The sequence below is a fragment of the Callorhinus ursinus genome, unplaced genomic scaffold (assembly GCF_003265705.2).
Source record: "Callorhinus ursinus isolate GAN/ISIS: 27379988/994484 unplaced genomic scaffold, GSC_fseal_2.0 scaffold68, whole genome shotgun sequence".
Taxonomy (NCBI): Eukaryota; Metazoa; Chordata; class Mammalia; order Carnivora; family Otariidae; genus Callorhinus; species Callorhinus ursinus.
In genome coordinates, this window is record NW_027397130.1 from 6,286,769 (window position 1) to 6,299,961 (window position 13,193).

General features: G+C 55.3%; 1 protein-coding gene across 1 annotated transcript in view; it reads right to left on the reverse strand.

The window, feature by feature from the left end:
- Positions 1–471: 471 nt before the first annotated feature.
- Positions 472–13,193, reverse strand: part of CDR2L (cerebellar degeneration related protein 2 like) — a 13,514-nt gene continuing 792 nt past the window's right edge. The window contains exons 2-5 of the mRNA XM_025860010.2: positions 5,784–5,896; positions 5,330–5,478; positions 4,601–4,765; positions 472–3,164 (exon numbers count right to left, since the gene is read on the reverse strand). Coding sequence (XP_025715795.1) covers positions 2,273–3,164; positions 4,601–4,765; positions 5,330–5,478; positions 5,784–5,896 — 1,319 coding nt within the window. The 3' untranslated portion in view covers positions 472–2,272. The remainder of the gene's footprint in view (positions 3,165–4,600; positions 4,766–5,329; positions 5,479–5,783; positions 5,897–13,193) is intronic.

Here is a 13,193-nt window from a genome sequence, read left to right on the forward strand (position 1 = left end):
AATCTCCATCAGTAGAACAGAGATTTTATAGCTGCCTCCCAAGGTTGACACTGCCTGGCATGAAGTCAGCAAGTCAGCAGGCAACAAAAGTTCGCTGCCGTGAGGGGGGTCATAACGAACTTCTTTTTACTTTCAGAGATTGGGTGGCGTTTATTTTTTTTCTCTGCAGCACTGGGGTAGGAAATCCAGTCTTCACTAGCTCTATTCCAGACCCACCTTCCTTCCTCCCTGAAGGGCTGAGCAGACAGTGCAGAGTGGGCAAATCTACCCTTTCTTCCTGGAACCTGCTTCCTTCACCACCACCCCTTATCTGCCCAGTCCCCTGATAACACCCCAGGCATTCGGCTGTTTGGCTGCAGGATCCCAGGAGAGTGAAGGTCAGGACACCCCCCTCCGCCCCCAGCCCCAGAGCTGTGTGATGAGAGGCGGGTGTGTGAGACACACAAAGACAGGACCATGGCTCTAGGGCCATTTCTGCTTTTAGAATACTGGTGCATTTTTTATTAAAGAAGAGAATAAAGCATTTGTAAATATATTTCTCTCGTGTATACTTCAAAGGGGACGCTGGTCGGCCGCTACAGAACTGGGGAGCAAACAGGAGGAGCCCTTCCCCCACCCTATCCCCTCCACCCTAGATGACAGAGACACACGGAGGGCTGGGGGCTGCCCAGCTCCAAAGGACAAAGGGTTCCAAGATGTGTGAACGGAAGGACCAGCCGACAGCGCTCATCACAGTGCTGCCCAGAGAGCAGGGTAGCGCCTCCAGGGAGGTCGGGCATGCTTGTTAAGAAAACCCCTTTACCCCTTAGAAACAGATAAGGCATGAAGGTCCCTCCTGGGTTGCCAGCACAGAGGCCAGGGCTACCCCCTTCCACCGGGCTGTGTGGCTCCTCCAATTTCTAGGATCTCAGGATGGGTGGCAGAAGGAACTGGAAACCCTGAAAAACTGCTCAGGGCAAGCTGGGGACCTGGACATCTCTTAGCTGAAGCTGGACTTTCTGAAGCCTTAATAAAAGGTTTAACCTGTGACCCAGGTGGGTCCTCAAAAGCCCCCCACAAAGGTGAGAGCTTAAGAACAGGCATTCTATGGGAGAGGAGACATGCTCTCCACCAGGTCCCATTTCAATACTGTTCAGTATAGAGTGGGAATATTGGGTAGTCCCCACTGAAGGGGGGCAGGGGCGGATGCTGGGACCATTGGCTGGTGGCACACTCCTGGGACATTCTGGGGGTAGCAGGCATGATCTGAGGAGGGGTCAGCCTGTGGGGAGCATGGGAGTGAATGAGACACATCATGGTCCCTGAGATGGGGGCAGGCAGAGGCCAAGCTTGGCGAGTCAGAGGTGGCGTGCAGAGATGGGGGCTCCCCACCGCCCAGACTCCTGGAAGGCTTAATGGCCAGAAGGCATTTCCAGGGCTGGAGCCCGAGGAGACGGGCTCTGAGGGAAGCAGGGTGCACTGTTCATGTATGGCTGCCGAGGGGCTCCCTGTTCCCCTCCTCTGATTGGCTACAGATCTGCAGTGGGCTGAGGGTCTCCAGGGAGAAGTGGGGGGCACTCCAGGCCTGGCTGAGGCATTCTGCTCTCCATGGCAGGGGCCGTCTCTGACCTGGTCAGGACCCTGGGGGTGGGACAGCTGGTGCTAAGGGAATGACAGCGCGTCACAGCCGGGGAGAAGCAGTGGGTGGTCCAGGAGACCCCTGGAACCTGCAACAGCTGGCTCTGGGATCCCCCTTCAAGTGTTTTCAGTTGTGGCAAGGGGTCAGGGAGAACTTGCATTGCAAATCTCTCAAAACAAAAAACAAAAAACAAAACAAACAAACAAAAAAAACTTAGAAAAAAAGAAAAAAGCCAAGTGGTCCAAAATGGCTTTCAGAAGCTTGGCCACAAATCTGTGAGCAAGGCCTAGGGTCAGGAAGCCAAGGGCTGGGGAGCTGGGAATCCTGGGGGGTGGGGTGGGGGACATGTTTGGCTTTGCAACTCTTAGCTGCGTCTTTGGGCTGACGCAGGATGGAGGAGGGTCCTGGGTCCTGGGAGGCCAGATGCGTTATAGGTTGGCCACCTCCCGAATGAGCTGAGAACAAGCTGCGTCCCCCACACACTCCCTGGGCCAGAGAGCAGCCTCCCCTGGGCCGTATTGCTGCTGATGGGCTCCCTCCCTCACCGGAGGCTGCATGGCCCAGGCAGGAGGGGCCCCGTGGCCGGACCCTGGAGGAGGCTGCAGGCGGGGATAGGGTCACTTGCTGCTGTGCGTCTTGACTTTGGGGAAAGGGTCACTTGCTGCTGTGCGTCTTGACTTTGGTGGCATTGATGTCGGCCTTGGTCTTCTGGATCCTGGAAAAGATCTCCTTGAAAAGCGCCTTGTACTCGGGCTGGCTCTGCTCCAGCCGCTTGTCCACCGCCTCCACGTGCTGGCTCAGGCTCTTCTCCCCTGCCTTGGCCTCCCCCTGACCCTCCTCGCCCCCACGAAGGTCTCTCCACGAGCTGTCCCGGGAGACGGGCCTCGAGGTCTGCACGCCGGCATGCCGCACCCCGGCGCCGTGCTGCCGGCACTTGCTCAGCAGCTCCTCATATTTCTCGAGCAGCGCGTGGTACTGCTCGTCCACCTCCCGCAGGATGGACATGCCGCGCTTGCGCACGCTGTTGGCATGCAGCGTGAGGTTGCCCGCGTGCCGGCTGGCGGGGTCTTTGGCCACGATGGCGTTGAGCGCGGTGTCGCTGCAGCTCTTGCGCACAGCGTGGCCCGGGGAGGCGGCCGGCGAGGAGACGCCGTCCTGGGTAGCTGAGTCGTCCCCGCTGCCGGGCTGGGGGTCATCGGCCTCGGGGGCCTGGGTGAGGGGCGCGAGCAGGGCCTCGGCCAGGTGGTCCTCCCGGCCCAGCAGGTAGGTCTTGGCCTGCTTCATCTGCTGCAGCTCCAGCAGCTCGGCCTCCAGCTCCTGCACGCGCAGGCGGCAGCCCTCCATGTCGCACAGCTGCCGCTCCAGCTCCGAGTACTCCTGCAGCACCGCCGCGTACTCGCGCTCCGCCCGCTCCTTGCGCTGCCGCTCCTGGCTCACCTGGGAACGCAGCACACCCACCAAGGTCTGCAGTCGCTCGTTCTCCTGCTCCAGGGGCCGCGGGCCCAGCTCCAAGGAGGAACTGTGCAGGCGGAAGGCATCCTCACACCTGAGAGGGGGCAGGGGAGGGCCGGTAGAATCCGGTCAAGGCCAAGGGCCCGGGTCCAGCTCCCCACGCTTAACACCTCTCCCGTCCACTGGGGGATATTCTGTTTGCCCCTCTAGATCCACTCTCTGGCCTTTCTCTCCCTGCTCTCTGCCCGGGGCGGCTGACCACAGTGAACTGCTTCAGCCAGGTTTCTGCTCTCTCCTGAGCTCAACCAGAGGGAGGCAGGGGCAGGAAGTCGGAGGGCAGGAACAGAGGCAGGTCAAGGAAGGTCTTCTCCAGACTCCTTCCCTGGTTAGTGCTGGTCGAGCAGCACCCCCTGGCCTTCCAGGAACCTCCCTTCCCTTGGCCCCTTCAGGCCTAGGGGATGGTAACAGCCCCTTGCTGTTGCAACCCCAGGGTACTGCAGTGTCCCTGCGGTTTCCCTGCACCTTCGTCCACACCTCTTCATTAATCACTCTGTGCAAGGCACTGTCTCATGCCAGGACCCTTATTGAAATACCCACTAAATATACAATATGTATTTTAAAAAAAAATTTTTTTTTCTTTAAGATTTATTTTGGACTCCTGGGTGCCCCAGTCGGTGTCTGCTTCAACTCAGGTCATGATCCCAGGGTCCTGGGATCGAGTCCCACATGGGTATTCCTGCTCCTCCAGGAGCCTGCTTCTCCCTCTCCCTCTGCTGCTCCCCCTGCTTGTGCTCTCTCTCTGTCAAATAAATAAATAAAATCTTTTAAAAAAAGATTTATTTGCCTATTTGAGAGAGAGTGTGTGCGTGGGGGTGGGGAGGGCAGAGGGAGAGAATCTTCCAGCGGACTCCCTGCTGAGCATGGAGCCCCTGGTGGGCACCATCTCACACCCCATGAGATCGTGACCTGAGTTGAAACCAAGAATCAGATGCCCAACCAACTGAGCCACCCAGGTGTCCCCACAATTATGTATTTTTATATTAAGAGGCCATCCCTTTCAGATTTAATGGGAATGCCCAGCATGGAGCCTGCTTGAGATTCTCTCTCCCTCTCCCTTTGCCCCCCCTCCACTTCCCTCTCTAAAGAAAAAAAAAAGGGGGGGGGACTGAAAGGTGTAGTGGTTACCTCCTCCTGAGTTGGAATTCTAGCTTACTGAAGAGGTGACCTTGGATAAGCTCACATAAGCTCTGAGCTTCCGTCTCCTCACCTGAGCGGTGAGGATGATAAACCATAGCTCACGGTATTGCCATGGGAATGAAATCACTTAGAGCGGTGGGCACGCGGCCAGGGCTCGGTCAATGCCAGCTGCTGATGGTTGGTGGCAACAGGGCCAGTCCCTCCGACAGCCTGACGGTGCACCAACTCTCATTCCCACCCGCTGCCTGGGGCCCACCCTCTCCTTTCTTCGGGACGCAGGGACACCGTGCAGGGTCCGGGTGGGCTTTCCCTCCACGGGGTGCCCTCACCTACCGGGGGCTGGTGCACAGCTCCCTGAGGCAGGGGAAGGTGTGGACGGTGCGTCTGCGCTCCCGCTTCTCTCGGCGCACCCGCAGCTGCTCCAGGCCCCGCAGCTGCTCCACCTGGGCCTGCAGCTCCTCCACCTGGGCCTGCAGGCGCTCGATGGTCTCTGTCAGCCTGGGGGTGGTGGGGGGTCGCACACAGGAGGGATTTTACCCAGACGGGGCCAGCCCTCCTCACTGCAGGCCTGGAGGGACTCAGGGATGGGGAAAGATGGGCCCTGCTGCCTGGTGCCTGAGGTCAGACGAGAACTCCCTGTGTACCCAGGACCCACCCTTCTTCTGCGCCTCCCCAGCTGAGCTGACCATTCTCCTCTGTGTCACCTCAGTTCCTCCCACACCCTTTGAGCACTTACCATCCTGCACCTCAATAAAGTATTTACATGCCTGCCTCCCCTCCCGGGCTGTGAGCTCCCAGAGGGCGGGATGGTCTCGGTATCCCCATCGCCATGTCCCCAGTGCCTAAACAGAGCCTGGTGTGTAGCTGGGGCTTCAAGAGGGGTTGTGGCCTGAACATGAAACCACCCGAAACTGACAAGGGCAATCTCACTACCAACCCGGGTCCCCAGGCCTGGGCTTCTGGGAGAAGGAGCATGGGTCACACCCACCGGACAGTATGCCCACATGCAACCCAACCTGACCTCTCCCTCGCTCGCCCCCCAGCCCGCCCCCCGGCCCTCACCCATGGATCTTCTGCTGGGCAGCCTTACTCTCCAGCACCAGCTTCTGGTTGGTCAGCTCCAGGTCTCGGGCTGTCAGGTCCAGCTGCTCGTACACTTTGGCATGCTGCTCATTCATGTGCCGCAGTGTGTCCAGCTGCTTGGTTAGGTACTGGAGGGGAGAGGATTGAGTACCCTTTCAGAACAGGGTTGGGGGAAATGTGTTCACCTGGACCTCTTCCCACTTCTAGGAACACGTTTGCTTTGGGAAATTTGTCGGCGACAGAGCGGGGGGTAAAGATGGTGGCACGATAGGGCCGCCCGGGATAGTTGTACGGGTTGTGGACTGCACAAGGCTATGGGGCTAAAGCTGTGTCTGCTAAGAGGGCACCTTTCTCTAAGTTACACAAAGGTACCACAGGCCCAGGGGTCCTTAACGGGTGGGGGAGCACATGCAGGGCCTATGTGGCCCCTCACCTCGATCTCCTGCACTTGCTCCTCATTGGTGGAGTACATCTGCTGCAGAGACTCCTCCAGCTCCTTGTTCCTCTCCAGCAGGGTCTTCCCCAGCTCTGCGGCCAAGTGCAAGTCTAGAAGAGGGGGGGCAGAGGGTGGGAGTAACAATGAGCAGCTGAACGAGCTCAGAGGACTCCCATAAGTGTTCTGAGCATTCATTTTGGGCTATGCTTTGGGGACCCCAAGACAACCAGGACACAGAGCTGCCCTCAGGGAGCCTCTGGGCCTGGAAGGGGATGTAAGCCAGGAGCTACAACTTTGCACTGACTGTCCCTTCTGTCTGGAATGCTCAGTGGGGAAGTCTGTTTCTCCTTGCCCATCCCCCCAGCTTGTGCTCTCTCCCTCTCTCTCTCTCAAATAAATAAATGAATAAATAATCCTTGAAAAAATGAGTGGGAGGAATGTGCTAAGACAACCAACAGACATGGGGAAAGTGCCCTGGGATGATAGGTATGGATGAGCTCACTCTTCCTGGGGTCGGCTGGAGGCTCCGGCAATGGGCAGCTTGCAAGCTGGGTTTGGAAGGGTGACTAGGAGCTCGTTGAGATGGGAAGGGAGCAGAAAGGCTTGCTGGGTATTAGAACTGGATGAGGCTTCAGAGCTGTTTGGTCTAACCTCCTTATTCTATGGGTGACAGGCTGGAGAGCAAGAGCGAAGAATGACCTGCCCAAGGTTATGGCCACGTTGGAAGCAGAATTCAGGTCTCCTGGCCTTGGTCAGGTACCGTTGGGTTCTAGTGACATGGGCCCCTCTCAGAAACCTCCTTTCCCTGGGCAGCAAAACCATCACCCTCTTCTCCCAAGCAGCCCTGATTCTTGTACCCTACAGGACTGGAACCTACTACTCTCCCCCATCCCAGCCGAAAGTAAACGAACACTGTCAGGCTGGGAGGGGATCCAGCCTGTTTTTAGGGGGTTGTGTGGTGGGGAGGGGGAGGGGCTAAAAGGAAGTGGCAGGTGCTGGAATCCCTAAAAATTCTCTCTAGTGGGTCTGGGGTTGTGTGAGGGTAACTAGACATTTGGGGTAGATATTCCTCCATATACATGCCTCACTCTTCTTAGAAACAAAGGGAATGGCGTATTATTATCGAGGGAAAATATATTATTTCTTTGATTTCTAAGAAGAGTTCAGCAGAACGATGAAAATGTTCTAAAGCTGACAATGGGGATGACTGCACTGTGAATATGCTGGAGACTGTTGCACTGCTGTGCACTTTAAGTGAGTGAGTTACCTGGTGTGTGAATTACATCTCAGTAAAGCTGTTTCTAAAAAAAAGATTCAGGCAGCTTAATCAGGAGACAGAGACTGGTGGTGGGGGCAAGGCCCTTAAGGAGGTCGGTAGACAGACTCTGGTGGAGTTCACAAGGCCCTCCCTCCCTCCCTCCCTCCCTCCCTTTCTTCCTCTTTCCTCTCTCTCTCTTTCTTTTTAAAAAAAGATTTATTTATTTATTTGGGAGAGAGAGAGCACAAGCAAACACACAGAGGGAGAGGGAGAAGCAGACTCCCCGCTGAGCAGGGAGCCCGATGCGGGGCTCGATCCCAGGATCCTGGGAACATGACCTGAACGGTAGGCAAATGCTTGATCGACTGAGCCACTCAGGTGCCCCTCCTTTTTTTTTTTTAAGGCTCTTTTCTTTTTAAAATTGCTTTAAGGCTTGTGTGAAGGTGTACTTGATGTAAAAAAATCAAACAGCACAGAAAGGTTAACAAAGGTGACCAAAATATTACTTGAAAATGTACCTCATATATTCTTAGATCTATAACTGGGAATTCCACAAACAAATGGACATGGCCTCAAATAGTTATCAAAAGAATAGTGCCATCTGTAAGTAATTAGAGGTAGGGTCCGTGCAGGGCGGGAGAGGAGAGGGGAGCAAGCAAGTAGAAGAAAATGCCCCACTTAGAGAAAGACGCTCAACATGCAGGGAACCTCCTTCTAAACAGCCCTCTGGGCTTAGAGCTGCTATAGAAACGACTTTGTGTGAACAGAATGTTTTTCTGTACCTGCTTTTTTCATTTCACAATTTGGCATAAACAGTTTTCTGTGTCCACATAGATCTACAGGGCCATTTTTAGTGGGTGTGAATGTTCTATTGTATACAGGTCCCTAAGTAGCCCTTACTGTTGGATTTTTAGGAATCTCCCCCCCTTTTTTTTCTCTGTTAAAAATGTAACTGGGGTTGCCCAGGTGGCTCAGTTGGTAAAGAGTCTGCGTTCCGCTCAGGTCATGATCTCAGGGTCCTGGGGTCGAGCTCCGCGTCGGGCTCCCTACTCAGCGGAGAGTCTGCTTTTCCCTTTGCCCTGCTCCCCCACTCATGCTTTCTCTCTCTCAAACAAATAAATAAGATCTTTTAAAAAATGAAACTACAAAAATTCATAGTACAAAAATCTTGGTGCAAATCACTGCCTATATCCTGAAGATCCTTTCCCAGAAACAGAATCCGCGCGGGACAAAGAGTAGGCCTATTTGATTCATTCTGCCAAAATGCGGTCCAGGAAAGCGTGGGTCTTTTTCCCATTGTGAGGTTGTTTCTTAAAACAGCCCTCCATCTAGGCTGATGGTATAAATCCAGATCGAGATGCATAAAGGCAACTCTGCTGGGGCCGATGTGATGTGGTCCAGGGATTCAAGTCTTTAATGCTTTCCGTGTTCAGACAGTGACCATTCTAGACTCCCCAGAGGATGGAGGGTCTCTATAGCCCCCCATAGAGAGTTTCATCAGTACAGTTGTTTCAGCAGAGCCCCTTGCTGGGCACTGGCCAGGTCTGGGGAGGAGGCTTCTCAGAAGAGCCTAGGAGACCAGCGACTCCCTGTGGGCCTAGGAAAGCAGAGCTTCGGGCTTTTTCTCAGCCAGGCTGGGGGTCGGACTGAGATCACCTTACGGAATCCAGAGGGCCTGGACAAAAGGCCCAGCTGCCTGTCGGGAACAAGCCTAGAGTCTGCTCCCACACTAGAGGTAAGGTTTTGAAACAGCCAGAGTGGAGTCTCCAGGCTGGGCCTCAGGCAGCAGCAGGGCCCTGTGCCCGGATGTCACCCAGAGGAGTTTCCTGGAGGAGTGCAAAGCTGCTATCCCGGAGAAAGGCTGCAATAACCTAGCCTGGGAAAACAAAAGCTGTTTTCCTAAACAGCTACCTCAGCCAATGAAAAAAAATAATCAGGGGCACCTGGGTGGCTCAGTGGGTTGAGCATCCGACTCTTGGTTTCAGATTCGGCTCAGGTCAGATCGAGCCCCGCAGTGGGCTTGGCGCTCAGCGTGGAGTCTGCTTGTCCTCTCCCTCCTCCTCTGCTCTTCCCCTCACTGTCTCTCAAATAAATAAAATCTTTAAAAAAAAAATAATCATATAGGGCGCCTGGGTGTCTCAGATGGTTAAGTGTCTGCCTTCGGCTCAGGTCATAATCCCAGGGTCCTGGGATCGAGTCCCACATCGGGCTCCCTGCTCCTTGGGAGCCTGCTTCTCCCTCTGCCTCTCTCTCTCTCTGTCTCTCATGAATAAAAAAATAAAATCTTTAAAAAAAATAATCATATAGATCTCAGATAAGAACCTTCAGCTTTGAGCACTGAACTTCGGATGATGATGGCGAGAAAAACCAGTTACCTAATACAGACCAGGAGGGGAATGGGGCCACTCGCAGTATGAATTTATGAACTATAAGTTGGGCAAATGTCTACAAAGTGTGAAGGCGTCTGGAGGCATCCGTCTACAAAGCGTGAGGTTTGGTGTGAGTATTGTAGCGCAGCCCTACGTTAGGTTGAGTGCTTGGTGCAATTCGGGAGCCCAGCAAGACCACCCCTGCTTCGTGATGAGGCAGCCACACCATTTTCCTACTTTCTGAAATGAGATGGCGAACATATGGCTCATCCCCAAACAGTATCAAATAACTCAGGTACAATGAAAAAGAACAGAGGGCCACACTCATCAGGGCTTTCTCCTCTGGGAACTGGCAGGTGGCCTGTGAAGAGGCCATTGCTACCGATGCTGGCATCGGGGGACAGGGTCCATGGGTGGCCTGCTTGGAGTTCCTGCAGCTTAACCTAGAGTCCAAGACCTCAGGCTCTGAAGCTGAGTGAGGAAAGGCCACAAACAACTGCATTTTACGCTTTTCTTGCCAGGTGAGCACCTGAGCTGTGTGTGTATTTCTACCGCCGGGCTGGGGCAGCTGCAAGTCACTATAAACCAGGGACACAGAAGCTTGCCTTGTGAAGGCAGCGAACGTAACCAGGCCGCCCAGTGACTCAGGGGTGGGGAGGAACACAATAGAAGCTGTTTGGGGTGGGGGAGAACCTCAAAGACTGTCTTGGGGAAACTGGATCACAATGTAAGCTAAGCTGGTTGAAGCTGCCAGGAGGGTTCACGGGAGAAGTCTAGAAGCTGCAGAGCAGGGGACTGGCTGGAGCCAAGTACTGGGGAAGGTACACCAGCTAGCAGAGGGCTGGTGATGGCTTTCGGCTCCGGTGGGGGGGGCGTACAGCTCCCCCTGGACCAGGGGTCGGGGAGGCCTCGGGGTGGGAGAATGGGGGAGCTGGCTAAGCAGGAAGTAGATGCTGGAGTCATAAATAGCCTGTCACGGCTGGATTAATGGTCACACTGGACCAAGCTGGGGGGAGATACCAAGTCTAAATGGGCACCCCACCCCCGCGCCTGGACCCTGGGATTTTCTGGGGTCTCCTGTAGTGGGCTTCAGCAGTTTTGCCCTCTGAGTGCCTGCTGATGTGCTCCCCATGAGCAATGCCCTAAAGGCCTGAGAGGGAATGGCTGGGAGCTTCAGGGATGTCTTTGAAAAGAAACCCTGAAACCCCACTGTCCCCACTGGTTGGGGTTGGGGTGGGGCCCACAGACTCTGGGGCAGAGAGGTAGGAAAGGGACAGGGGACAGGCACAGGGATGAAGGGACAAAGATAAAGCGGGTGGGGGGAGGCAATCTACCACCTGCAGGGCTGCAGGATTCCTGCTTACAACCTCCAGGGCACAGATGTCAGGAACCCTGGGTCCACACAACTGGGGTCCAGTCACCCCCCTTCCCCTTGCCATGTCAGAGCTCTGGCCCAAGGCTGAGACTCAAGGTCAGGCACCCAGGACTTCAAATCTGTGACTCAGCAGCCCTCTCTCAGCTCGGAAAGAGGTACCACAGGGCCCCCCATGCCTGGTCCAAGGTCAGGAAGGGAGGCGGGCAGAGAGAGACAACCTGTGTTTAATGATCAATGGCTTTTTCTATTTTTACAGGTGCTGGTGTCAGTGGGCGGAGGGAACATGGTGAGGATTTAGGACCTTGCTTGTCCCAACCGCCTCCCTCCACTGGGAAAAAACAGCATCCAAGTCAAACAGCATCTGGAAGGCCAAGCTTCCGGAAAGTACAGTTGGGGCTACCCTCAGGGCAGGGGGAGACAAATACAGAAGGGAGGACAGGCTGGCTGAGCAAACCACCTTCTGAGCCACTCAGAGGCACTGGGGACAGGGAAAGGGGATGCAACAGGCACCTGATCCCCAGTGCGGCTGGCCTTTGGCCCATTCTTCACCCCATCATCTAGCTCTCTGTGCTGGGCTCTAGGAGGTGGTGCTGCAGTGGCCGTGCCTGAGATTTCCCGGGAGCCCACCCCTGGCACTCTAGATGGCTCCTACTTTCTAGCTGTGTGTGGTCTTCTCACATTGCTCTGTACCTTGGTTGGCATTGTGTTCCCTCCACCTTGAATGCCCAGACAGCCCCTATTCACCCTCCAGCTCAGAGGGGCTTTTGCAGAAACCGTTATGAGTCTCATAGCAGAAGGCCCTCTGCTCTCACTACAGAGACAGAGGGCCTTCTGCCCTCGCCGAGGGTGAGGGGACATTTGTTTTTAGGTCATAAACCCTGATTTCTTCGGACACTGCCTCATTTCTGGTTTCCCTCCTTATTCCTGGGCCCTGGCTACTCCTGGGGCCACAAGACAAGGCCGGCTGCTGCAGACCAGCAAGGCCAGCCCCTACCTTGGTCCCAGAGCATGGCTGCCCAGCCCAGCTCGAATCTTGACACCTCTTACTCTCCGGAAGCAGCACGTCTCCCACCCCTACTCTCTGGCTCCTTCCTCCCACATCTGGGCTGGGCAGCATGCCAGAGACTTTGTTAGGGGTGCGGGAATGAAATGAGACAGCAACAATATCAGCATCAGCTTCCCAGGAAGCCATCTTCCCAGGCGCTCAGCTTCCAGTCTTTCCATCTAGGCCTGCCTCTTCCATGAAGCCCTCTTACTGCATCCTAATACCCACACTCAGTTACAGGCCCACCTCCACCGCCCGGGTGCACCCAGGAGGCCAGGGCTGAGACTATCCCAGCTCCCAGGATGGTGTCTGACACTTAAGTGTCAGCCAAGGAGGTTTTTGTGGGATGCAAAATTTGGGGGGTGGTGCCCAGGATAGGGGAGGGAGTTGTCACAGCTAGTACTGGACATCATACTCCACGCAGGGAGGCTGAGGGTAGACTCCAGGGCAAAGACTATGGCAGAGTTCAGCCCAGCATCCCAGTCCCACACTGGTCCCCCAGAGGCTCTGATTAACCCACGCTCCTGAGTACAAGGACAGTCTCATCTACCAGCAAATCTTGCCACGTGGGGATGTGGGTCAGGACCAGGAAACAAAGGCTCCAGGATCTAGGTGGATGTCTCAGACGAGGGCAAAGTGAGGCATCTGGGGCCCCAGTGGATGGCAACTCAGAGCAGGGGTGTTAGTACACACTGGACCACACTTGTGTCCACACTCGCTTGGCTTGCTGGGTGACGGTAGTCACTTCTCCTGGACATATTTCCTTGCCATTCCAGCTCTAACCATCCAAGAATGAGGCACTTTGGGGGAAAAGAGGGTAGATTTGATGCTGTTCCAGGAGACCTTGGCCCTGACCCTCTTAGGCCTCCTCCTCCTTCCTGTCTCACAGCTCCGCCCCCTGCCTGCAGTGATGTCACGTTGGCCACCTCATCACCAGATTCTAACCCCCTTCCAGCCACCCTCTCTACCCTCAGATGGGAGTGGGGGAGGTGGCTCCCACTTTACTCGGGCTCTAGTCTGGTGCATTGCTCAGAATTCCCAAACCTGGTTCCTTCCGAATCATGAGTCATTTGAGAGAGGGCTGGGAGGGAAAGGGCCAGGGGACCCCCTTCCCCTCAGGAAGGCAGATTGGAGACTCTAAGTTTTTGCTGCTTCTTGGCCAGCAGGGTCCCCAAACCCCTATACCCTCCCTGGGTGGAGGGTAAGGGAGTTGGGGAAACTTTCTGGGAGTCTCAGAGCTCAGGAATCCTGTCAGGGAAGGGTGCCACTGGATTTGGAATGGGATAACTTTCCGCTACACACACACACACACACTCTCTCTCTCTCTCTCTCTCTCTCTCTCTCTCTCTCTCTCTCTCTC